The sequence below is a fragment of the Eimeria maxima genome, genomic scaffold, assembly GCF_000499605.1.
Source record: "Eimeria maxima Weybridge genomic scaffold, Emw_scaff67, whole genome shotgun sequence".
Classification (NCBI taxonomy): domain Eukaryota; phylum Apicomplexa; class Conoidasida; order Eucoccidiorida; family Eimeriidae; genus Eimeria; species Eimeria maxima.
In genome coordinates this window covers 27,434-52,528 of record NW_013566679.1, presented here as the reverse complement: position 1 = coordinate 52,528, position 25,095 = coordinate 27,434, and the positions used below count along the sequence as shown (strand labels likewise).

Genomic DNA, 25,095 nt, shown 5'->3' with positions numbered 1-25,095 from the left:
CAACAACAACAGCAACAGCTATTGTTGCCGCAACCTGGTGCAACAACGGCAACAACAGTACTATTTGTGGATTTTGTGGCTTCCTTACGGGGGAGGTCCCCAGGGAATGCAGAAAACCAAAAACAGTTGACTGCATGCAGTCGAACGTGTTGCAGTCACTGCATCCAGCTAGCGGGGTAACCCTCCTGGAGGAGGGTCTACTCTACTGTGCAGCGGTGTGTGTACACGGCGGAAGCTGCTGCGGTGCATTTACACCGTGGAAGCTGCTTAGGTGTATGTACACCTTGGAGGCTATAGCGGTGTATACAGACGACACAAATGCGGGACACCGAACACTTGACGAAGTTAACTATGTTGGCATGTGCACTCGTGCAATCAAATTTAATAGGGAAAGAAATACAAGGGACAACAAGGGTTAAGAGAAACAATCCAGTCCAGTTCGGAAAACGAAGGACAAATATAACGCAACAAAAGTAAAATGTACGCATAATAGATGAAGCCGTAGTAATGCTGCACGTTTATATGAAATAATATATTTAGTATTTCCATATATAGATCTCTAATTATAGAGAGGTTACAGACTCTGCCCGTATCAAAAGAGGGCCGCTTTAAGCCTAATTTCACTACTTTATCCCTATGAAACGGGTTTAGGGATTTAGCACAAATGAGAGCTTCCGATAAGGACGGAAACAGTTGTGCTAAAAGTGTTGGCTACTTATTCTGTCATGTTGAGACACATGCTCGGCATGAGTTTCCGCATTGTATTCTCTACTAGAGAGGCGGGGAATCTGCGGATGCACTGCGGCGTACAGCCACCGCAACATCCAGTTGATAGCAGAAAGGTGTCTGCCTCTCTATCTGAAGCTTGCATACACTGCTTCCGCTTCTGCACATGGAGAAGAGCAACCGGAGAACCCCCAGATTCTAAGCCCTACTTGTGGATTCTTAAACCCTAGACCCTACCTATGCGCTCCTAATCCCTACACCGCACTAAGAATTCTTGGAAACAATAGCGTGCACGTGCAGCGAGCGGATTCCATGCAGTACGTGTGCGCTTCTTCCTCTGTCTTTTATTGATGTAAGATAAAATGCAAACCCTACATTTAAATACATAGTGTCTCTGGAGTCTCGGGCAGTCACCTCACCGGCGACTGCCTCCCGCAAGCAAAGTTTACGCATGCACGCATCTCTGCACGCAGGCATCTGTCAATTGTTGGGGCTTGCATGCAATTATGCATGCAATTCTGTCCCTCTGTAGGGGATTATTTCTTTTTTTTCTGGCGTTTGATTGCATCGGCGTGAGCGGCCTTCAGGTCAAGCAACAAATCTTCCACCCCTCCGCTTTTCCCTCCTTCTGCAATTTGCAGCAAATCCTGCTCCCACACACAGAGAGCAACAGCCCCAGATGCACAAGCGACTTTATCAACACTTTCAGGGTATCAAATCGTTAAAGGGGTCAGCCGGTTAGCAACACCAGCAGCCGTAGCAGCAGCACTTGCAGCTCGTGGTTTAGTACCTGTGGCATCGCGAGAACTCTTTGGGTGTCATGGACCTCTTTATCTGTCCCTTGAACAAACCGCAGCAGCAAACTCGCCCAGCATCTGCAGTCTCCCTTGGAGTGTTTGTTTCCTCCTCGTGAAGCCTGTCTCTCAAGGCCCTCCGCTGCAAAAAACCCTTTGCTGCATGCCGCACAAAGAGCGAAGGAGCTGCAGCACCTCTTTAGAACTAATGCATGCAGCTCTTCGTAAGAGAACAGCAGCGGGGATGTCCGAAAGCCCCAAGGCTGCAGACGCAGCAGCCTGAAAAAGCGCATGCAAGCATACAACAATGCACAACGCCATTAGAACTTTTGGCTGTGCTACAACCAGCAATTCTCTGCTTTGCTGCTGCGGAAGGCCTTACTGCTGCTGCGTGCTGCTCCCGTGCCTATCTCGTTAGTGGCAGACGTGTTCAGCAGCAGCATGCAACGAAAATAATGCTGCAAAAGCAAAGAGCTGCTCTAAGCAAGATTAACAAAGCTCCGCCTAGTTTGGGGCCAGGGGCTGACCTGCAGCTGTCCATCCCGTCCGCGTTGCAGTGGACGTACATATCTACTGCGTACAGCGGAGGCAGCAGCTGCTGCTGCTGTTGCTGATGCAGATTCTGCTTTTGCTGCTGCACAAACCGCCACACTGCCCGCCGTAGCCGCTGCCGGCAAGAAGCCCGTGCAGACAACTCAGGGATGCACTCTGACAACCACAACTGGCTCGCCCCTGCATCCCGCAAACGCAGCAGCTGCAGCAGCAGCAGCAGCATTAAGGAGGATAAACTGCGTCATGGCGCTCGTTTCTGCAGTTGGATGTTCGACGACGGACAAAGCTAATTGTCATCAGGCTGCTCCGTGGTTGTGGGGTGTATGCTGAGGAAAGGAGGTGGGAACGTTAGGGGAAACAAGAAAGACACGCACCGATGGGGACGCCACCAGCAACAAACACCCGAAATTCTTTCCCTTTGTGTAGCTCCTCGGTCTCCAAAAGCGTCAGACAAGGAGGTACGCACAATGACACGTCCACGCCTGTGGTATTCTGCTGCTGCTGTTGCTGCTGCTGCTGAATAGACTGCTGTTGGCCGTCCTTGGGCTCTGACAACTGCAGCAGCTGCTGATGCTGCAGGTGATCGTACAGGCCAGGGCGAGCAGCGAGACGCCTGAGGCGATATCGTGGCAGTTGCTGCTGACGAGAGCAAGCGGAGAATTCGGTGGGAGATACCACGTCTGCACAGTCCTGCAAGTGTTGCTGCGAGGCATCTGCAGCAGCAGCAGACGCATGTAGCAACAGAAGCACTTCCCATGGTTCTGTGCATGCAAAGGCGAGGAGGCTGCGGGCGGAGGCCGCCTGAGATGTAGCAGAATCAGAAGAGTTGTTTTTCGCTCCTGCTGCAATCCAAGCAGCATCATCTAGAGAGTTGCTGTTTAAAAGGGGCGTTACGCGGCCCCCCGCCCGTGGGATGCATGCAGACAAACACTTCAGTAGACCTGACACTGCAACATCTGCTGCAGAACCAGAGTGTCCCTTCAAGGGAGCAGCAGAAAATGTTGCTGTGTTTCCTCCTGTACGCAGTTGCTCGTCTGTTGCGGGGGAAGAGGCAATTGGCGCTGCTGCTGCTGTTGGCATTTCTCCTGCTGCTGATGGCAGTTCTGCTGTTGCTTCTGAGATTACTGCTGCTGCTGGTAGTGGTAGTTCTGATGCTGCTGCTGCGTCTGCTGGTGGGGGTAAGGGATCTGACGAGGGCGAGTTAAGGGTTGAGGTGTCTGGGGAAGAGGCCGAGGAAGGTAACTCGGAGAGCCAGGGACTGCCGTCGCTGGACGGCTCAGGGGAGCGCCAATCCTAATGAGACAAAGACACACAAAGGAAATACAAAGGAGACACAAAGGAGACACGTCAGCGATCTAAACGACAAGAACAGGAGACAAGGAAAGTTAGTAAACTAGACTAGTGCAGCCCCTCTGGCAACAAATAGGAGAGGTCAGTGATACAAATAATAAGAGCAACGTAGACAAACGGTGGCGAATTGTACGAGAAACGGACGTTACGGACAAGAGAGGCAGTAGAAGCAAAGAAGGGGCAGATGAGACAGCGACGAGCTCGAAGGCCATAAAGCAAAGGTACAAAAGCAGGAAGAAGAGGCAGAGAAGGCAGTTGAGGGACAGCAAACAACCGCAACCAAACACAAAGAAGACAGCAACACACAACACTAGGCAACTGCCCCTCAAGAATTGCAAACTTAAGCAAAGGAGAACAAACCTCGGTAAAACGAAGCAGACGCCCAGAGTCTGCGCGTTTGCTGCTGCTGCTGCTACTGCTGCTGCTACTGGTGTTGCTATGGGGTGGAATGCGGAGGTCGTCGCGGGTCACAGCCTCCAGAACAGCTGGGGGCAACAGGATGCAGCAGCAACGCAAACAAGAGCACCTGCAGCTTGCGGAGACAGCCACAATGGCGTTGTCGCCTCCCTCTGAAACGTTAGTTTCTGCATCACTCCTACATAAACAGCCACTGCTGCTGCTGCTGCTGCAGGTGCTATTCTCAACGTTACTTCCTCTTTTGTCGTCTTTGCTGCTGCCGCTGTTCCTGCTGCCGCTGTTGCTGCTGCAACTGGAAGGACCTATAGATCCTTGGAAGGCGAGGGTTCGTTTTGCTTTGCAGTTGCCGCAGAAGGAAACAGACAGCCGCCAATGGGCAAAGTCGCATGCAGCCGCGTCCACAGCCATGCATGCGTCTGAAGGGGAGCGACACAAACGCAAAACCCTAAACCCTACGCCATAAACCATAAACCCCGATCCGCGCGCCTCAACGTTAGCCCCGCAAGATAAAAAGAAAGGAGAAGGAAGGGCACAGACAGAGAACACAAAAGGGACAGCATCTTCGAATAACGGGACGGGGAAGGCAGATACTGACGGGGGCAAGAGACGGCGCGCAGCGACAGAGACGCATGGAGACAAGGAACAGCAGCAAAAACGGCAAACGGACAGCTTCGAGAAACAGCAATAAGAGCAGCAGCGGCAGCAACAGCAAAGCAGTGTCACGACCAGCAACAGGTACAGCAGGAATAGCATCACAGCAGGGCGCAACGACGGGAACAGCAGCAAGAGAAGCAGCCAGACCAGTAACAGGACTAGCAGCGAGAAAAACAAAAGCAGCAGCCACAACATCAGCATGCGGACCTGGGGGTCCCCAAAGGAAGAAGAGGAGTTCTTGAGCTTCGGCCTCGAGCTCTCTCCATCTGTCGAAGAGGAGACACTTGGCGGGTTGTCTATACACCACAGAAAGGAGACGCAGGAAGCTTGTCCAACCCTTGGAGTCTCCTTTCCTCATGGATAGCAGCACTTGCCCAACAGGCGGTACGGTCTCCTGCTGCTGTTGATGTTGTTGCTCTTCCTGCTGCTGCTGGTTCTGTTGTTGCTCTTGCTGCTGCTGCGCTGTTGCGTCCCTAGGCAGGGGGAAGATGTCGCACACTCCATTGCTTCCAATAGTAAAACCGTCTAAAAGCGAAGGCAAGCATAAAAATTATTGGAAAAGGAATAAAGAAATAAACATGGAAGACAGAGGCCCGGCAACGGAGCCATGGGAACACAGAGAAGAGGGAGACACATTAAACAAAAAAGGCACCAGACTCATAGGAAGTAGGTGACTAGAGAAAGAAAGCAGGAGGAGACCCTTCCTCTGGAGGGGTCCAGGGGGATTCTAGGTACAAAGGGATATCAGAAGCACGACACGAGGTACAGAAAGTAAGGGAGAGACGAGGAGAAAAGCAAAGAAACAGCAGATAGGCGTACAGGGCCTGCAAAAGTTGTTCAAAGAGGAGACAGGAGGAGCCGAAGCGCAAGGAGGAGGCCTCTCCTCAAGGCCCCACGTCCAACAAACTCCACTCAAACCCGCCAACCTCTCGCACACGCAAGAGGTGTCCAGGGGCCCGCTGGTGTTGTTGTTGTTGTTGTTGTTGTTGTTTTTGTTGTTGTTGTTGTTGTTGTTGTTGTTGTTGTTGTTGTTGTTGTTGTTGTTGTTGTTGCTGTTGTTGTTGTTGTTGTTGACGTTGCTGCTACTGCTGCTGCTGTTGGCGCTGTCACTGCTGCTGGTGCTGTCACTGCTGCTGCCGTTACTGCTGTTGTTACTGCTGCTGCTGTCACTGCTGCTTCTAGTGACGCCAGCTGTGGTGGCATTTGCCATGGCAAATGGGTCCCTAACATCGGCAGCTGTGGGCTGCGATTGCTGCAGAGAGCGGCATTTGTGCGGCTGCTGCTGCTGCTCCAGCTGCAACTGCTGCTGCAGAAGACTCTCGACAACTGGAGATGGGTGAACCCTGAAGAGGTGCTGGGGAGCGATTGAGGAGCTTTTTGTGGTGTCGCCAAAAATATTGCATCGGAAGTGCGAAGACAGCCAACTGAAAAGCAAGAGGCCTGAGGCGGGGGTAGCAGCCTGCAGCATCTCCTCAACTCCCCCAGACAAACTGCAACTCACAGTGGGTAGGGGCACACCTACTGACCTTTCCACCGCATTAGCAGCTGTAGTAGTAGCTGCTATTTTTTCTCCGGGTGCTTCTGATGTTGACGCTCGCATTGTTTGCAGCGTCTGGCCCTGCGTTGCGAGGAGTAAAGGAGGGGCTAGTGACGAAAGTACGAAGTGCTGCCGCTGCAGCTACAGCTGCAGCAGCAGCGGAAGGGGGCAGATGCAGTAACAGCAGCAGCTGCTGCTACTACTGCGGTTGCCTTGATGGGCGTTGTTACGCGGCCCAGGTAAAACACCTGTGGAGGCAGAGGCCCTGATGAAGGAAAAATAAATACGTAAAAGCTTTAAATTCAACAAAAAAGGAAAAGGGATCACTGAAGACCAAAACAATCACTCGCGCTGATCAGGAGCGGTTGAGGCCAGTGCTGTTCGTAACGCCCCCACTGCTCTCACCTGGCCATGAAAGCTATTGTATGTTTGTTTTCTCATGCTTTTTACAAATTTAGTAATTAAGTATTAGATTTAAAATATTGAGGATAGAGTTTTAAGATACCAAGTGTTGCAGTGGGTGGGGCTGAGGGCCTCTCGGGCCCCATAGAAGGTCACTCTGTCGGCGGTGGGGGGAATTATCTTCACGCGGATGCTTGCAGGACAGGCTGATATATCTTTTAATTCCATTGAAGAGGATATTAGTATGTTTTAAATGCACTTGCTACTCTAAGGTCTCCCACAGTGCTACCGTGGCCTTCTCTGAACTCAAACATTTTGCCTCTCCCTACCCCACTCCTCATCGAACAAGCCATACCCCATAGAATGTAAATGACAAACCCTAAGGCCTAAGCTAGCGCCTTACCTGCACCGTGCTCTGTGTGGTTTTGGTGCGTCCAGTTCAGGCTGCGAGCAGGTTCGGTATCGGGGTGGACATTATTTTTGTCGCCAAAGGTGCCGTTGCATACATCAAAAGGGGGTTTTAGTATTCGTGCACACGGTGTTGCCGTGCAACAGCGAAGTTTGCCACAATATGTAGCAGACTATAAGATATATAAGGGAGGACGCAGGCTCCCCCTGATAGTCTCATGATATTCAGATAGGTGATGCTGATGTCTCTATTTTGGCGCAATCAAGCCCGCGGGTCGATGCGCTACCTACTCTATACTGATTCTGAATGAGGACTAAGGGCTCCTTGGCAGACTCATCCTGTCTGTCTTTCTACTAGACCTTCCCCCCTGCGATAGTGTCTGCCTGGAACATCTTCCCTAACCAGAGACCCCGTACAGAACAACATGTGCTTGCAACACACTTTATTTTTCGTTTTAAGTATTATTTAGGATACTATTCTTTCGGAGTACTTGTCTAGACAAGTCGTAGCAGACCTGTACACTCACACAAGTACACGCGGCCAGCTCTCTTGACTTTTCCGCATCCCCGGCGTTCAGCAGTAACCTGTGAGCAAGAGTGTCTCAGTGCCAGAGCACAGCCTTGTGGTAAGGTGTCTCTCAAGCCGCCGTCCTCCCTGCGCCTCCTTTCCACGTAGCAAGGGACTCGAAGTTATCACTAGTATCTCCCCTATCTGGAATATAATCAGCTTCGTAGCACTGCAGCCAATCCACTTAGGTCTATGGGCAAACACAGTGCCTAGTCTTTTTTGATGCTGGCAAGTGTGTCGTGAAGCGCACCTATGAAAGCGTACCCGGCTCTGGTAGACAAACGGTAAACGGGCAGAGAGTTTCAACAACTTGGCACTGAGTTGTTGAAACTCTCTGCCCGTTTACCGTTTGTCTACCAGAGCCGGATACGCTTTCATAGGTGCGCTTCACGACACACTTGCCAGCATCAAAAAAGACTATGCAACATGCATAGCCCCATCACAGCATGCGTAGTCCCTGCGACTACGCCTCGCTGATTGCATGAAGGACGCGACAGCGGGTGGAATCAGGGGAGTAAGCTCAATGCAGGAATGGGCCTCGTAGAAAGGGTAAATGGCTTCCAAGTTGGAGCAGTTCACCATGCTATAATCGTAGGCATACCGTTCTTGACTTAATGGGCAGCGCAAGCGCGGCCTGCGGAAGTGGATACTAAGACCTGGCAAGAGTGCAGGTTGCAGGCCCCTTAAAATCCGTTGTATCCTCTCAGGTAGGAGCAAATGGAGGCAACTCATCATGATGCCTTTACAGAAGGAGGAACTTTGGACTAAACAATGCAGTAAGCTGAGCAGTTGGAGCAGATAAAGGTGTACTTGCCATAATGCTGTAACCCATCACAGCTGGTAGCGGCTGGCCACCCGCTAGACACCTACTGCATCGCGCATTCTAATCGGGGAATCTTTACAAGATTGTCTGCACTATAGACACTCCGACAAGCCTAAATGGAACCGGTTATGGTAAAAATGATAAAGTGGAAACGAAGGAAGAAAGTTATAGATAGAGCGATACGCAGCGAAGAAACTGTCTTTTATAAACAGAATTGCAAAGTTTTACCCGGGAATCATACGTTGACGGATCAACGCAAGACTGATCCCCGAAGAGGAGGAACTAGAAATGTTAAGGGAAGCAGGAAGGCAGTTAAGTGGTGACCTTCAGAAGAGGAAATACAAGGGGGTCTGGGGTGCGGCCCTCTGAAGACTGCAGGGTAGGATTAAGGGTTATCTCCGTGCTGTATAATATCAACCAGAAGTCTTTGTCAAAATGACAGCTGGAATTTTAGCAGGTTTATTGTATTCTGCCTTATTTTTGAGGCAAATGATCTCTGAGCCCTAGGCAGAAATCCCTTCGTGGCAGCCAAAACAAGCAAATGGCCTGCAGGAAGTGAGCTGCGCGCTGAGCCGTCGCTCCCTGGGATGCTTCCACTCGCCCCTAGCTCAACCTTCCATGTGTGAAAAATTTATTGTAGTAGTTTTGTGTTTACTGCATCGGCAGCTGCTGCCGCCGCAGCTACTGCAACTGCAGCTATATCTCTGCGACGCGCAGCGGTCTGAAAAAAAATTACACAGAAAGTAGACAAAGTACAATTTAAAGTGCAATTGAAAACTGAATTGGGGAACATTAAAAAGTGGAAAATCTCGATCTTCGTCTATTTGCGGAGTCATTCAACTGAAATACGGAGGACAGTTTGTTGCTGTCTGCACGACCAGCAAAACAGGTCAGGCAGCCGCAGGCAGCCGTTGATATTGTTGGTGTCCAGAGTTTGTGGAGTTCAACAGGAGGTGTTACTGCTGGAAAAGGTGTTTGCAAGTTCAATATGTGCCATAAAATGGCAAATGTACCCATGAAAGGCCCTCTTTTCTTTGGATCTGCACGAGGTGCTGGGTGCTGTCGTGCAAGACAGCTGGTTGAGGCTGCACGTCGGCTGCAGCCTTAGCAGTCCAAACAAGTGACGCTGCCCATTTTATCGTGTTGGTTCTTTAACAAGTTTATTTTATTTGGCAATTACTGAAGAAAATGACGGGGAAAAGCCCTTATGGAGCCTCTGCTGTCAATGGAGCCGTTGGTGCAACGCTTGAGGGATCCGAAGGATCGATGGGCGGTGGCAGCAGCAACGGCAATAACGACGACAGCGCCAACAGCAACATCAACATCAACAGCTGCGATAGAAACAGCAGCAACAGCAGCGATATCAACACCTGCATCACTGAAACTTCACGCCAAATGCCCGATGCCTTTTCCTACAGCACAGCCTGCTTCATCCGCGGAGATGAAAAGTTAGGTGCTTCCTCGGCAGTAGAAACTGCTGCTGCCGCTTCTTCCTCTGCCTTAGGAAGTGAGGGAAGAAGGAAACGCAGTATTCAGGCGGGATGGGAGCCTCAGCTTTCCGTTGTAACGCCTGAAGCATCAGCTGTGTTGGAGACGTGGCTTGATGAACATTCCGAAGCACACACAGAGAGAAAAAGGAACAAGGCATCAAACCCCCTAGTACTCTCAGCTCTTAACAGCCATACAGTGCAGCCTAGCCCAACGGATAAGCCCGAAGCTACAGACAGATCAAACACGTCAGATCAGGAAGCCGGGGCGCCTCCTACTCCAGCGGAATCTGGTAAGGCTTAACTGGGGTATATACGGGCCAAGCAGCTGCTGGTTTTCACCTATATTGTGTTCCTGTGCATGAACCGTTTTCGTTTCATAGGAGTGCAATCACTGGAAACAGTATGTCAGTCTGTGTGTCGTTGCATGCAGCTAGGCTGGAGCGGTGGGTGGTCCTGGAACTGTCTTTGTCCCGGGGCCTTCCTATTGTGCCTTCGTGAATGAATGCGTGCAGTGAGGTTTCCATCACTTGATTCGTGACATCGTTGGCTGTTGCTGCTGCTTCTTTCAGACGAGACGGAGAAGCCGGAGGCAGCGCGGCGTCTCCGATTTTTCGTTGGAGGTATCGCTCAAGAGGTGGAGGAACACGTCAGTGTTCTGTATTCAGCTATCCTGTGTAGCTTCACATGCCACGCTATATATATATATATATATATATATATATATATATATATATAGATATACTCATATAGATTTGTACATATGTGCAAATACGCACGCGCGTACAACACAGGACACAGTAACAACAGAGTGCTGTGCTATATTACCTTTCGGTGCTGGTCTTCGGCCCCACTCCCTTGTATGGAGGTGTTTGGGAGCTGTATCCATGCATGGTAAAGGCTCCGTTTGTGTCTGATTTTGCATGCAGGAGCTGGAGGCGCTATTTTCGAACTACGGCAAAGTTCACAGCGTGCAGCTCACCAAGGATTACACAACCGGGCGGCGGCGGGGCTTCGGCTTCGTTACAATGGGAGAGGCAACAGCTGAAAGCGCTATCTTCAGCGCAGTGCATTATCTTCGAGGCAGAAGGCTGGATGTGAGGAGAGAGAACGAGACAACTCCCAACGAGATAAACAGAAAAGTTTTCGTTGGGGGCCTACCCCCAAATCTTGGGACAGATGAACTTGCCCTGTAGGCTAGCAGCACAGTTCCTCGGCTAACCCCAAAGTTAATGGTCTGTAAGTGTCTTTATGGGGCAGTATAGCTTTTCAGAGGAGTAGGGTTTAGGGTGTAGTGTTTAGGGTTTGCGGTTGGGGAGCGGTGCGCAGGGAACTTTCGCGTTTCGGAGAAGTTGAAGGCGTTCAAATAGCAACAGACTGTATGGGGCGATCCCGCTGCTTTGGCTTTGTCACTTTCAAGAAGGAAAGAGTGGCAGAGTCTCTGATCGGGCAGGGGTCATGTCGCGTTGGGGTGAGCTCAGCTGTTGGCCGGCTTAAGGATTTAGGGTTTAGGGTTTAGGCATGAAAGCGGTCAGTTGCTGCAGTTGCGAAGACCGAACGATATAATGCATGCATTACCCTGGACACGATTCTTGTATTTTAATTCAAAAGCGCAGGCAGGATTGATAGTAAAACACATGCTCTGTACTTCGCTTTATGTTGCAATGCATCGCCCTTGTGTATCCGTGCGGCTCCCTTCGCTCGAAATCGGCTGGCAGCATGCATGCATGTTCTTGGCCTCTTTGGTGCTGCTGCAGTAGAATGTCTTTTTCGAAGACGCAACAAAATGGCCTCCCTTCAGGCTGCCCCTGTTGCCCTCAGAATCGATTTGTAGAAATAAGGAAACCGGAACCGAAGCGCTCGAGACCCAGGGCGAATAGTTGGAATTTGCAAGGGTGGGGGTGACTTTCTTCGGAATTGCTGTATGTATGGAAATTCTGGGTCTTTTCCTACGTGTAACTGTTTTGTGCATGCATGGGTCCTGCTGCTGCTCAGGTGCTGCTTCCCAACCTCATACAATTTGTATCAGTTTGCCCCTCAACAGTGGCACGCATGCGCTGGACAGGCTGTCTATGCATACGGCGGCTCCACCAATGAGTGGCCCAGCTGGCCGCCTCCCGCAGCGAACGCCTACGCCTTTTGCTCTGCAGATGCAGCAGCATACACCTACCACGAAGCCTTCACAACCGCCAGATCCACTCAGCCGCACACCTGGAACGGAGCAACGCTGCAAGGTGAACCGACCCTGCAGCAGGACCCGAAGACAGAAAGCGCTCTTCAGCAGCATACGAGTGAAGTGCCTGCAGAGGAAGAAACACCAACGGCTAAGGAGTTTACTGCGATGCCCAATAATGACGCCTCTACAGCTACAGCTGAGAAGGTAGAAAACAGATATCGTGGTCTGCTGAGGCAAGGCGCAGAGAACAGCAGCGGCAGCTGTGACTACTCTGAACAGCCAGCCAATAATTTTCACATCTCCGCGCAGTGCCAGGTGCACCAAGAAAACCAAACGGAACATTTACCGCTTGTGAGTGGCGTTGACGCCGCTCACACAGCACCTGCCTAATTCCGGAGGTTCATACAAGACAAATGCGAGTATCATGACCTCTACTATCGTCTTCAGGGTGCCTTCGTTTGGTCTACTTTTTACATAGTGCGCTGAGGTCGAATGGACTGTGTATTTCACAAAGTTTTGCCTCAGTTCACCTAGGAGAACTCATGGCTGATAGGTCACATTCGAGGTGTACGAACGCTGTGTGCGGCCACGTGGGAAAGCTGCAGAATTCTTGAGGGAAGCTGTTGTTTTCAAGACTCCAGCTGCTGACGCGATGTTGCGCCTCCATGAAACTATCTTATAATGAAACGGTTGATACTGGTTGCCACAGTTGTGCTGCAGGAGTGCTGCTTCGGCTGCGCTTACCGCATTCACACAGCGACAGAGTCCGAGATCTATAGGCTATTGGGACACCCAGCCATACAGCCACTCACTAAGTTAGCTCAACAGATCCATTTACTTGATGTTGCCGCCCCTTGCCTCGTCCGCTCTGCCCAAGAGGAGCCCGAAGTTCTAGAGGCCGTGCAGGCGCTTCGGGAGCGTTCAGGTTTGCTGAAACCTATAATCAAAAATGTGAGGGACAGTCATCTTCAGTCCATTATGCATCGCTTTCCCTTTTATAATCTTCTTTGGTTGCCGATAGATTGTGCTCATCATTGGGAAGCCAGAAACAGGTGGAAAGGCGGGAGAAGAACATGCAAGACTGTTAAAAGAAAGCGCCGAAAGAGTACACCAGTCTGTCGCCCAGGTACTGCACGAATTAGATCCTTTTCCCTTCATTGCATTTTGTTTGATTACTTCATTTCAATTGAATAAAAACTTGGAACCGACAGCTGGGCGCTGAAGCAGCCCAGTTGCTCTCATTAGAACCTGGAGACTGCCCAGAGGTGCCGGGGTTGAACATCGGGGAGGCGCTTGCCGTAGCGGCGCAGGAGGCCAAGGGTATTTGAAATGGAAATGCTTAGTCTCATCATCAGCCAAACAGCACACGAGGTGCTCGAATTCCTCAGCTCTCCACAAAAGGCCACCCCACCAGTCTATCGGACACGGACTGGCAGAGGGGTTTATTCTTTACGAGTTCATTCCACATTCCGAGGCATTATTCAGCATTTCAGAAGGCCTGAAGGAGGTGCAGGCGCCAGCCCCACACACTGCGAAAGCAGACGCGCTGACAGCCTTCTCTCGAATATGGAATGAGGTGCACAACCGAGTTCTTGCAGCAGGAACATCTCTGCTGCAGAAAGTGCGGCGAGCACGCAAGGACGTATCGAAGCCGTCTGTTGCGGTGGAGGCGCTGGAGTTAGCGGCGCTGGCGAAGTATGCGCAAAAGGTAAAGCAAAGCGGCGAACGATTAAATGGCAATCCAATATGCATGCATTCATCTCGTTGCTGCAGGACGTGGCGAAGAAGCTACAGGTAATGCCCCCAGAAGGGTCTACAAAAACTCCCAATGGGAGCTGACCGTAAGTGGCTGGTCACATGCAATAAAAATCCAGAGGGTCGATACTGCAAGGGTTTCTAATCGACTGCAAAACGTGGAGAACTTTCTGTTGAAATATGCAGACAAAACTTCGCTGGACCGACGACAAAGCCGATCTAGAGATCCGCAACAGCCCCCCACTTCGCTCTCAGAGGTGAGGCTCTTTAAATACAATTTCGCTCGCCTCACGCGCTTACGAACGGCATTGCATACGGCTTTCTTAGGCTATGCAGCTTGCCTTCGAGGTGGAAACTATTCTTCCCCACTTTCAGTACCTTCACTCTGACTTGGAGACGACAGGAAATAAATTGCGGTATGTTGTTGTTTTTTACACAACACATCTGTGGGAAAAACCGCCAAAACGGCCACTGTCAGGTACCACACGCACCGGTTTCAGCAGGCCGTAGAGAAAGCTAAGGCGGGCTTAGAAAGTAACAACGCAATCAGAGAAGAAGTCGAAAGGTGAAACGGAACAACTATAGCCTCCTTCTGCACCCTGAATATATACACGAGCGTGCACTGTGCAGCTTGCAGACTCAAGTCGAAGGGTTGCTAAGACGGGTCCGATCTCACGCAGCTGCTTCCCTTGGCCTTCCACGCATGCAAGAAGAAACAAATGAACCACTAGACCTCATGGCCCCTCTATACCGCTTTCAGCAACTACTTGAATTCACAGAGGAGAAGGGGAAAAATGAACGGTTCCACAACGAGATCACCCATATCAGACATATTCTTAGAAAATTACACCAAGAAGCAGAAAGGGTTTACACAGACATCATCCAATAGTAGACGCCACTTCATAAAAACATCACCTTCATATTTTCATCATGCGAACTTGCCATACAAATAGTACCAAAAATACGCATAGCACAGGCAGATAGATGCTCTGCAGGGGAAACAAAATTCTTAGTAGCAACACCAATAACTGAAGTATAATCTGCATGACTCAAGATGTGTTTTCGACTGGCTAACTAGCTATTGCTGCTTAAGTGTCTGCTCTTAAATCCCCCAAATCATCTGAAAGGCCTAAGAGAGAGCTCTTCAGGATGCATTTAAAATACTTGTGCAAATGCCGGCCAACGTTTGTTGTCCTGATGAAGGCATGAGGGGCTACAAACGCCAATCAAATGTGTTCGAACGTCGTGCAGCCTCCTCATAGCTATAATATAAATAAAATATTTACTGTATATACATCTATTGTAATACACCCCTCTCTATTTCTGACACGCGCGAGCTACAAGCCAACCCCAATGAACAAAACAAGCAGCTTGGAACAAACACTAAAGGCTGCATCCAACACTGGAAAGGCAAATAAAACGGCACTAGCAACATCAAACACAGACTACCGAATTGCCTGCCAGCCGTTAGACACAGCGGAAAAAATTTCCTCTGCAGAACGCTCGCAGTTAGGCACACACGTCCACGTAGTAGCAACCAAGGTAGTAGTAACCAAGGTACCCTGCAGGGGCCTTTAGTGGGGTTTCCAAGGACCCTTCAATGGTTTCGTGAGGCGTCCCTACTAGCGGCTTGTTTCGCTTTCAAATCCGCAGGCCAGTGGGTGTCCTACATAGGCCTGTGAAGACCTGGATAGCAGAATGCATGCGACGAGATCGCAGGCGCCTTGTCACGAGCTGCCACTTCACTGCAGTTGCATTCAACTACCCTCTTGTTGGACTGTAACCTCTCCTCCATCCCTATCAGTGCCACCCCAAAATCACGCAACTCACTCCCCCTCAGCAGCCGGCGTCCCACCTAGGCCTGTGGCTGCTCATCCTCCTGTGGCCAGCCTTCCGCTACAGTGTGCGAAGCACCTGAGCCTGCATGTAGGCTGCGGTAGCCGCCTGCCGCAGATGCGAAGCCCCCGGTTTGTTGCTGCACAGCTTGCATGCGGCGACAGCGAGTGCTGCAGTGCGATCCGCCTCTGCCGCGAATGTCCGGCGCAGCCGTCAGCTCTTGCCTGGGTCTTGCAACCCATTCAGTGCATTGGGGGGCCATTTCATTCATGTGCCCCTGCATAGCATGGCGGGTGGCTCTCCAACCGTGGCGGGGTACTGCAGCAGTCCTACTGCTGGTGAGTGCGGCCGGGTCAGCCTGGAGAGAAGGTGCCCAGCGCACTTCCTCTTGCACCGCACCCAGGCCAGGAGCTATTTGCTGCCCCTGCTGCAGCTGTCGCTGCTGCTGTGCCGTCGTGAGACAGTGAACAAGGTGGCCGACTGTGTCAAGGGACACAGCAGCAGCAGCAGCAGCGCTGTGCTCCGATGCGGGAAGGTGAGGCGGATGGAGTCTGCAATGCTCGTCGTGGGGCCCCATGCTCCCGCTAACAGAAGGAACCTCGGGGGCCCCGTCGAGCAGACGCAGTCCTGGTAGTTGAAATATGTCATACGAGCGTTCAATGAAACTTCCTGCAACTGTTCCCAATGGCTCAGGTGCTGCCTCATTAAACTGCTGTTGAAGGCGCTGGAGCTGCTGCAGGTGCTGCAGTTGTTGCAGATGCAGCTGCTGCTGCAGGGAGTGTAGAGGCTGCAGCAGGGAGGGTGTGTGCTGCTGCTGAGGAGCACTGGGATGCCACACTGCTGATTGCTGTTGCGGGGCCCCCGTCCCTCGTCGATGTTCTGTTTCCTCTAGAAGTTCCACTTCATACCTCGAGACTTGTGCACAACACTGTAGGGGCGGATGCTGCAGCGGGGAAGCCTCTTGTGGCAGCAGCCGCACCTGCATCAGGTCTTGCGCTGCAGCGCAGCAGCACAGCAATGAGAAGCCCCGCAACAAGTTTTACAACCCTGCAGATGATCACAGAATTGCTATCTGGCCCGCAAAAACAGGAACGAAATGCATGCATGCAAACACGCACTAGTGCTGTGCGCCTCGAAAGAAGCCGCATGCCTGGGATATAACTATCTGTTTGTCTATCAGGCCTCCTCCTACCCTGTAGAGGTTGTGGCTGCAGCGCCGCTTCGGTTACTGTGGGTCTCACTAAGGGCGCAAACACCGGAAAGCTCGTGAACAAACGGGGAATTGTGGCGTCCCTCTCCGTATGCAACCCAAGAGGGTAGGGAGGGGCTGTTGCCGCCGCAGCCTCCAGGTCCCCAAGTAAAAGGTTCTGGGGCATCTCAGGGGCCTCGCCGAGATTCAGGCGCTCCCGGCCTTGGAGCTCCATCGCTATCTCCTGCAGTGACGTAGCAGCATGAAATACAGCAGGGGTCAGGAGGGCGGGTTGGCCTTGGTGCCCGCCTTCTTGCACCCCATGCGAGGCACCGAGGGAATCCCCTACAAGGGCACCTCCCAGCAGAGACCCTGGCGAGGAACCTGGGAAGGACTCCCCCGCGGGATAGTCATTTGATGGGGCCCCCATGTGGGCCCCTGTGGGGCCCCCTACGGTCCCTGCTGGCTGTTCTTGGGTTAGGGTTTGGGTTATGTCGGCAGGCACAGAACGCGTTTGGTGCTGCAAATCACACCAAGGGGCGACCTCAAGCTTGCACTGCCCGACTTTGAACACCGTGTGGGGCCTGAGGGAGCAAGGAAAGGGTTGGAGGGGCTTAAGGCGAATAAAAGTTCCTAAAGTGCTCAGGTCCCTAAGCATCCAGCGGCTGGAGGCCCCCCGCTGGCGGCCGTCGTAGTAAAGGAGACAGTGCTGGCGGCTCACGTAACCGTTACTCGATGTCACAGACACCTGCAGCACTTGCACCAACACAGCCATAGTTCACTAATCCTGAGCAGCAGCTGCAGGTCATTTGGCCCACTAATGCAAGCAATCAGCATGAGATAGTTAGCGCTGATATACAAAAAGAGACAAGTGTAGCACGTGTACAGACAAACAAACGATAACAACGGAGAAGCCAGGTTCCTAAGAAGACACAGCCCTTGTTGGCTGTAACGAGGGACTCCAGAGAAAGCCAACGTGAAGGCGCACATTTGCATCACCCAGCACCCCCTCCGTGAAGGACAGCGCAGCAGCAGCAGGAGTAGCAACACCAACAGCAGCAGAACAAGCACAGCAAGAGTAGCAGCAGCAGCAGCAGCAGCACAAGCAGAAGCAGCAGGTACCAGCAGCCGCCCAAGCTGCTTTGGCTGTGTCAGCAACAGTAGCAGTAGCTCTTAGGACAATAGCACCAGAGCTAGAAGCAGCAGCAAGTCCCTCGGCAACCGCAGGAGGAGGAGCAGCAGCAGTTGCTGTAGCTGCAGACCTTTTTGAGTTCGCTTGTGTGCGTGTGCGGCCCTCTGCCCAGGATGACACCCTTTGGATCTATCCACACTTCTTTGCCTTCTTGACCCGATATCTTCAGTAGCAAAAAGGACTCAACAGGCTCTAAAGGCTCATTAGGTCCTCTCCCCACACAGCCTCGTGCAGCAGAGAGAGAGAGGCTCCTGTCGCCTCCTCCCACTCCTGGCGCGTATTTGTGTGCCGCCCTCTCCCCCGTGCTGCAGGAGGCACCCATGCGGGGAACGCCGCAGCTGCGATCCGCCTCCTCCTCCTCCCCCTCTGCTGCTGCTGCTGCTGTTGCAGGCTGGTTTCTGCAGCTCGAGCTTGCCGTAGGCTTAGGAGGAAGTTCCTGAGGGCCTCCGAAGGAAGAACGCAAGAGCGTTCTGCTTGCCTCTTCCCCTTCGCCGCAACGATGGTTGGTATTACCCTCAGTGGCTGATGCAGATGCAGCATCCCACCAAAGCCAACCCCCTTCCCAAGCCGCTACTGCTGCTGGTGCTACTGGTGCTGCTGCTCCTCCTCTTGCTCCTGTTGCTCCTGCTGCCGCTCTTGCTCCCCCTGCTGTTGCACCCCTTGTCCCATCCACGTACGACAGCATAGGACTCACCACTTTGTTGAGGACCGTGTCCCACTGCGACAGCAAATACGGACATTCTTCAACCTTGGCACTGCCGTTGCTAATGGTGCTGTTGTTGCCGCCGCTGCTGTTGCTGCTGCTGCTGCTGCTGTTGCTACTGGTGGTGCCGCTGTTTCCGCTGCTGGTGCTCCTGTATAATGGCTGGTGTCTGCCTGTCTGCCCCTCTCGCAGCCTCAGAGGAGCGGGGTGTATCTCCACGGACACTTCTACACGGTCCCCAATGTGAACCAAATCTCCGGACCGCAGCGGCTGCACCCCAGAAACCCTGCAAACAGGCAACAGCAGCAGCAGCAGCAGCGCACTCACCACGGCAAGTTCTCATAGACCATTCTCCACGGAAACCAGAAACCTTTAATGTGACCCGATCTCCATTTTGGGTTCCGCAGTCTTAGCTAACAATAGTTAGCTAGCTGTGGAAGCAGCACGGCGGGGCCTACTTGGCCATGGTGCCAATGGTGGAGCCCAAGTCAATGAGCTGCAGGCTGCCGCGTTTCTGGTCTCGGAAGAAGAGAAGGTGAGAAAGAGAAACAGAAGAATGCGGCAGGTGCAGCAGGGACTGCTGATGCCTCCCCAGGTCCCAAGGCAGCCCGTGCTACGCACAGACACAGCATCAAATGCAACCCAACAAATGACACAAAATGACACATACGGAGACATAAAGGGGCAAACCGACGAAGACAACGACAGACTACAGGGGGACATAAACACGGCGACCGAGACACTCAGCAGGGCGGATATAAAAAGGGACAAGTAAACACATGTGGACCAAAACCGATCGTGAGCTGTGGTGGAGGCGACAGGCAAGAGGAGGAGCAAGGGGCGAAAGACAGGGGGGGAGGCAAAAAAGGAGAGAGAGGAGGAGACAGAAATATTCAAGAGAGGAGACAGAGATGTGGCACAGAAGGAGACAGACAGGAATGTTTCTGGCGTCAAAGATCTTGCTTTCAATACGGTGGGCTCTGTCACGAGCAACGCGGACGGCGAGGCGGCAGTTGTCTCCTCTTGCCGCTGTACTGTCAACTCCGCCGTAGCTCCACGGCAGCGCAGAGACGCACGTCGCTTCCACCCAACGGCGGAGACGACCGAGTGTCCCCTCTGCAGACACAGAGCAGCTAGGTGCTCCTCTCCATAGTAAGGGTATTCGTGTGCATGCACGGATACTATACTATACACACCGCAATGCAACACACGCGAGCACTGCTCTTCCTTTCTTTATTTTCTTGTCTTTTTTTATCTGTTTGTCTGTCTCTCCCTTGCTCTGCTTGTTAATCGCCTTGTTAATTTGTCTACCTTGGGTGTCTGTCTGTTTGCTCTCTTCCGTTTGCTTGGTTGACAAATATAGTAATAAACGAACAATTTACTACTAATTTACGTATTAATAATATATTTATTTATCTAGCACGGTATTATTAAGATATAGAATTCACCTCTGTCTGCCTCGCTATAGCCAATCATCTTACAGAATGTCTCGGCGTCTTCCAATGAAAAACACCTGCAGTTCCACAGATGTTCAAAATAATAATATCAATAATCATAATATTAATAACAATATCATTAATGGTAATAATAGTAATATCGATCGTATTATTAATAATACTGATAATAAAGACAACACATTCAATACCAACAATATCGATCGTATTATTAATAATACTAATAATAAAGACAACACATTCAATACCAACAATAAAGATCCTAAAAATTAACAGCCTAACAATAGTAATGAAAATACTACTTATTATTATTACAATATTCAAAACCATTATAATAACAATAATAAGGATGGCAGCTAGTGATAATTAGTACTTAATATACAGCTGTCGTAAATCACAAGCGAATGCGTTTCTGTATGTACACATCCATACGCACATACATAAAAATCTGGGCACTGCAGCTGCCGCAGTAGCACCAGACGCAGTATCAATATCAGCTGCAACTGCAGTCCTAACATCTATATGCAGCAGAAGGAGCCACAGCAACAACAACAACAGCAGCATCTGCAGCAGCGCCCATAGCGTCATTGCAACGGCAACTGCAGCATCAGCATCAGCAGCAAACACGCCAGTAGCAACAGCAGCAGGAGCGGGTTGATGATCTGGTTGTTGTGGGGTGGCGTTTCGTCTCCACCCACCATCTTTGTCCCCTCCAAAGTTTGTGTTTATCAAATAGGTGGAGGACAGAGGCTACGATGTCGTCCATAAAGAGACAGCTTTCTGCAGCTATTTCAGGCAGCAGCAGCCGCAGCGCCAGCGGGGCAGCAACACGAGGTTTGATACAGTGCTGTGACCACCAAGCCCCATCAACGGGACAACCTGCATGTTGCGACAACACGGAGCTGCTAAGGGGAGAGAGCGCGTGCTGTTGCTGTTTCTGCTGCTGCTGCTGCTGCTGCGTGTGCTGATGGAGCTGCTGTTGCTGCTGTTGGCGTTGCTGCTGGCGCTGGAGCTGCTGCTGCATGCGCGAGAAGGCAGCCAACAAGTTACACAAGACGGTGTTGAGCGGGAACTCGTCTCCCAGAGCGCGTCGGCAGAGGGGACATTTCTTTGTAAGCAGTTTGCTGTGCGCAATGCAGTAGCGACAGAAAGAATGGCCGCAAGACAGAGTTACTGGCAAACTCAACAATTCCAAACAAATCGAACAAGTCAACTCCCGGTACATTCCACCCAACTCCTCTACAGACACCCCACACACCATCCTCCTACTCGCGCTGCTGCTGCTGCAGCAGCTGCTGCTGCAGCAGCTGCTGTTGTTGTTGTTGCTGCTGCTGCTGCTGTTGCTGCAGTTTATGCTGCTGTTGTTGCTGCTGCTGCTGCGGCTCCTGCTGACAAGACCGGTCCCGCTGCTGCTGCTGCTGCTGGTGCTGCTGCTTCTCAGGCGACTGCCGGGGCTGGCAGCGTCGCTGCTGCCCTTGCGGCCGCTCCTGCTGTTGGTGCTGCTGCTGCTGCTGGTGGCGGTGGTTGTTGCAGCCCGCTGCAGCGGCGCGAGCGGCGACTTGGGGCTACCAACCATCCTGTTAGAAGCTGCCATGGTGAGTGAAGCGACAGGCGCACAAGGTATAGTAGGTACAGAGTCTGCTGCTATTGTTGCTGCTTCTCTTCCTCCAACTACTGCTCCTGTTGTTCCTGGTGATCCTGTTGTTCTTGCGTCTCTTGTTGCTTCTGCTGCTACTGCTGCTTCGTCTGCTTCTGCTTTTTCCGCTTCTCCTGCTGCGTCTTGTGCGCCTGCTGTTTCTGTTGCTTCTGCTGCTTCTTCTGCCGCCGCAGATTCTGTTTCTCGTGCTCCCGTAGGTGCTGCTACAGGCGCGCCCGCCCTTCCGGGCGGTGCTGCCGTTGCTCCTGCAGCGGGAGACGGTGTTGGTGCAGTGAGGGTGGAAGGGTCTGATGATCCTGCTGCTACAGTGTTGGCTTCTGTTTCTGTGGCTGTTGCAGGTATCCCCGTTGTGGCACTCATTGTACTTGTTACTTGCGCAAACCCGTCTGTCCTCTGGTGTCTCCTCGAACAGTTTAAGTGTAATTTGGTCCTGTTGTTATTTGAAAGGTCTTCTTCCGCTGTCTTTTCTCTGCAGCAGTTTTGGGGCGTTCCGTTGCTTCTCGCGCATTTTCTGTCTCCCTTTGTCTTGCGGCGGCAGATATCCAGACCACATCGCTCAAAAGCCTTTTGAGGGCATTTGGCTGTTGTGGGGGCTGCTGCTGTAGTAGCAGCACGAGGAGCACCAGCATTACCATCAGCATTACCAGCAGCAGAACCAGCAGCACCACCACCAGCAGAATGGCAATACGAAAAGGGGGAGTTCTCTTGCTGCCTCTGGAGGCTGCTAGGAGATGCTGTCCCACCAGCATCAGCAGAGGCAGCAATGCCGTTGCCTACAGGAGCAGCCTCCCCTATTGTAATTACGGCTTCTGCCGTTGGAGGCACATCGTGGGCCTGTGAGCGGACTCCACGCCGCCGCGGCCGTCTCCCTGGTGTCCTCGGGCTCCCAGACGGTGCATCCATTTGCACTGGCATTTCTCCTGCAGCTGCTGTCTCGGCGTCTGTTGCAGTTCCTAGAAGAAGCTTTTATGGCACGCAAGACTGACCACTGGACATGTAAGATGTCCACGTCCTCGTCGCCCGCCTCTACCGGGTCTTCTGCAACTGCCCAAGTACTTCCGCACTGTTGCTGTGTCAACTTAATTAAAGATATGCTGCTGCTGCCAATGGCAGCAGCAGCACCTCAGCGGTAGCGGGCGGTGTCAACGGAGCCAGACGACAGCACCTAGGGAGGAGCAGCAGATGCTGGTTTTGTCTCCGCCTGCTTCCAACACCCACCAAATTCAGTGCCTACTGCAGCCGATCAGTGATGTGGAGCGTTTGCTGCCAGCAGTAGGCGAATGAGACCCCACAAGAGGCCCTAACCAGGCGGACCACTCCGTACCAATGGTCCGCGGGCGGGGCTGCTGCAACTCTGTGTGCCGCTGTCTTTGTCAATGTTCAAATTGAAATAAAATGCAAAAAGTTTAAAAAGCGGCAGAAAAGGGGCTAACACGGATGTGTTTTGTGTCCAGCTGCTGCTTTGGGTAATCTGCTGCTGCGCCTGGTGCCAGTCAGCAGCTGCGGCTACTAAGCGGCGGTGCGGGCACCCGCTGGTCTACAGAGAGTAAAAGAATATAAAATAAAAGAAAAACGTAACATCGATCTGAAAATAAAAAGGATAACCAACAAGAAGACGTCAACAAACGGGTGTTTTGCTGCTACACACATCTGGCGCTCCTGCTGTCGCTGCTAATGCTGCTGCTGCTCCGGGCAGCTTGGCTGCTGTTCCGACTTCTATGTAGGCGCCGTTGTATACATAAGGATGAAACTCAATTCTAGAATGACACGAAAGGCTCTAAATATGTCACTAGCACGTGGAACTGATTGCAAACCGCGGGTATGGGGAGCAGGAGCTGCAAACCCAGGAAGGCGCTGCAAAATTGGGGGAGTAATCTTATGAAAACAGCAGCAAATTGCACACATATCATCTCCTATACACAAACAAAACAGCTAAAAGGAGTACGCCACATGCCTTCAAGATGTAGCATCAAGACGCAAACCCTCCGCTGCAAACAACTACTGGAAGAATACCGGCTGGCAGGCCCTGGCTAAGCATGAGTTACGTATAAAAAGGCTTATGCTAGGTATTTGCGGAGGTTCAGCGTTTAGAGTTTAAGGGTTACTGGGGGGGTTCAAAGGCGAGCGAAGGGTAAGTCATGCTCGGAACGAGCCTTCGCAACTGTAGGAGAGAACCGCCATCAGCTACAGTAGAGTCAAGATATAACAACAAGCGGCTGGGCTCTAACTCCAAGCCCTAGGTAACCCGGTCACAGCGGCCCCAGGTCCTGTGGTTGGCTGGAAAATACAGTGGCGTTGCACATGTTGCAACCCACAGTGCAGCACTTGCTAGTATATGGCAAGTCCAAAAGGCACGCTTTAGGTATGCTGCCTGCATACAAGCAGAAATACATGTTTGAACTTTCAACTTACAACAGACAACAATGCAGGTGAATGCTACAGAAAGTGTTGCTTGTGCAACTCCATTGGTTCTTCCTGCTATCTCTTAATGCAGTGGCTCTTGCAGCTGCATATGCTAAAGTTACATATCGTGTTGCTGCCTCATTTGCCTTTGCATCCCTTGGTGTTGCAGTGCTTGCTGCTGGGGTTCCTATTGTTCAGGGCGAAAATTCTGGCGGTGGGAAGTCCTGGAAGCGACGTCAATAGATCTGACCTCTGGTGTCCATCCCTCCTGCTTCCTGCTCGTCTGGTGCTCCCATCTAATGAGCATAGTGCCGCAGACCTTGCTGGCTTCTCTTCGGCTTCCCTTGCCGCTGCGTCGGTTTCTTGTTTCACTGACCGTCCAGCAGCAACAGCAATCTCAGACGTTCCTCCACTTCATGGCTCAGTCATGTTTCTGCTGGTCATGTTGCCATTACCCCGGTGACTTTTGCTGCAGTTGCCGTTGCTTCTCTTCCTGACTTTTACACCATACATCGACAGCCTTTCTGGCTATTCTCTTCCATCGCTGAGCTCTATTATTATGCACAAGGTAGCCCAGCTATGGTGGTGGGGCTTTCACCACGTGCTTGCTGCCCTGCTGCTGCTGTAGTGTTAGACAGCCTGCACTTCTATAAAGTGTAGCGCAACCCGTCTATCTTTTCTAATAACCGCAGTTAGCCCTTGCTAATATAAGGTCAGACCCAGTCGTAAGGTGCTCCGTAACCCCCAGGCTAGGGCTCTAGGGGCTTGCATGGACATGAGGTGGCTTAGCATGAGTTCTTCGTGCTGCGACTCCAGCACAGAACCAGGGGAAGCGCCACACCGTCTTTACGTGCGTGCCCCAACAACCTAGATACTCATTAAACACGTACTTTGACCTCAGGATCCAGCCAGATGTCAGACAGGCATAACGCCTACATGTTGCTTCGCGCCTGCTTTTCACATGAGGTCGGCAGCTGTATTAGCACAGCAGGGCTTCAGAAGATGGAGATAC

At 51.8% G+C, this 25,095-nt stretch overlaps 3 protein-coding genes across 3 annotated transcripts; 1 reads left to right on the top strand and 2 right to left on the bottom strand.

Moving 5' to 3' along the window:
* Nucleotides 1-1,262: 1,262 nt before the first annotated feature.
* EMWEY_00010110 (hypothetical protein, conserved) lies at nucleotides 1,263-6,093 on the bottom strand (the record flags this gene model as incomplete). Its single annotated transcript, XM_013482578.1, has 7 exons — nucleotides 1,263-1,373; nucleotides 1,716-1,799; nucleotides 2,102-2,187; nucleotides 2,447-3,365; nucleotides 3,783-4,255; nucleotides 4,701-5,018; nucleotides 5,313-6,093. The coding sequence occupies 7 exons, from the start codon at nucleotides 6,091-6,093 to the stop codon at nucleotides 1,263-1,265; spliced, it is 2,772 nt and encodes a 923-aa protein (XP_013338032.1).
* Nucleotides 6,094-9,419: 3,326 nt separating this feature from the next.
* EMWEY_00010100 (Heterogeneous nuclear ribonucleoprotein A/B, related) lies at nucleotides 9,420-12,284 on the top strand (the record flags this gene model as incomplete). Its single annotated transcript, XM_013482577.1, has 5 exons — nucleotides 9,420-10,011; nucleotides 10,291-10,367; nucleotides 10,648-10,910; nucleotides 11,048-11,189; nucleotides 11,784-12,284. 5 exons carry the CDS (start codon nucleotides 9,420-9,422, stop codon nucleotides 12,282-12,284), a joined length of 1,575 nt encoding a protein of 524 aa, XP_013338031.1.
* A 3,220-nt stretch (nucleotides 12,285-15,504) lies between these two features.
* EMWEY_00010090 (zinc finger (C3HC4 type) / FHA domain-containing protein, putative) lies at nucleotides 15,505-22,583 on the bottom strand (the record flags this gene model as incomplete). Its single annotated transcript, XM_013482576.1, has 6 exons — nucleotides 15,505-16,481; nucleotides 16,678-17,422; nucleotides 17,937-18,855; nucleotides 19,028-19,182; nucleotides 20,051-20,186; nucleotides 20,722-22,583. The coding sequence occupies 6 exons, from the start codon at nucleotides 22,581-22,583 to the stop codon at nucleotides 15,505-15,507; spliced, it is 4,794 nt and encodes a 1,597-aa protein (XP_013338030.1).
* Nucleotides 22,584-25,095: the final 2,512 nt, after the last annotated feature.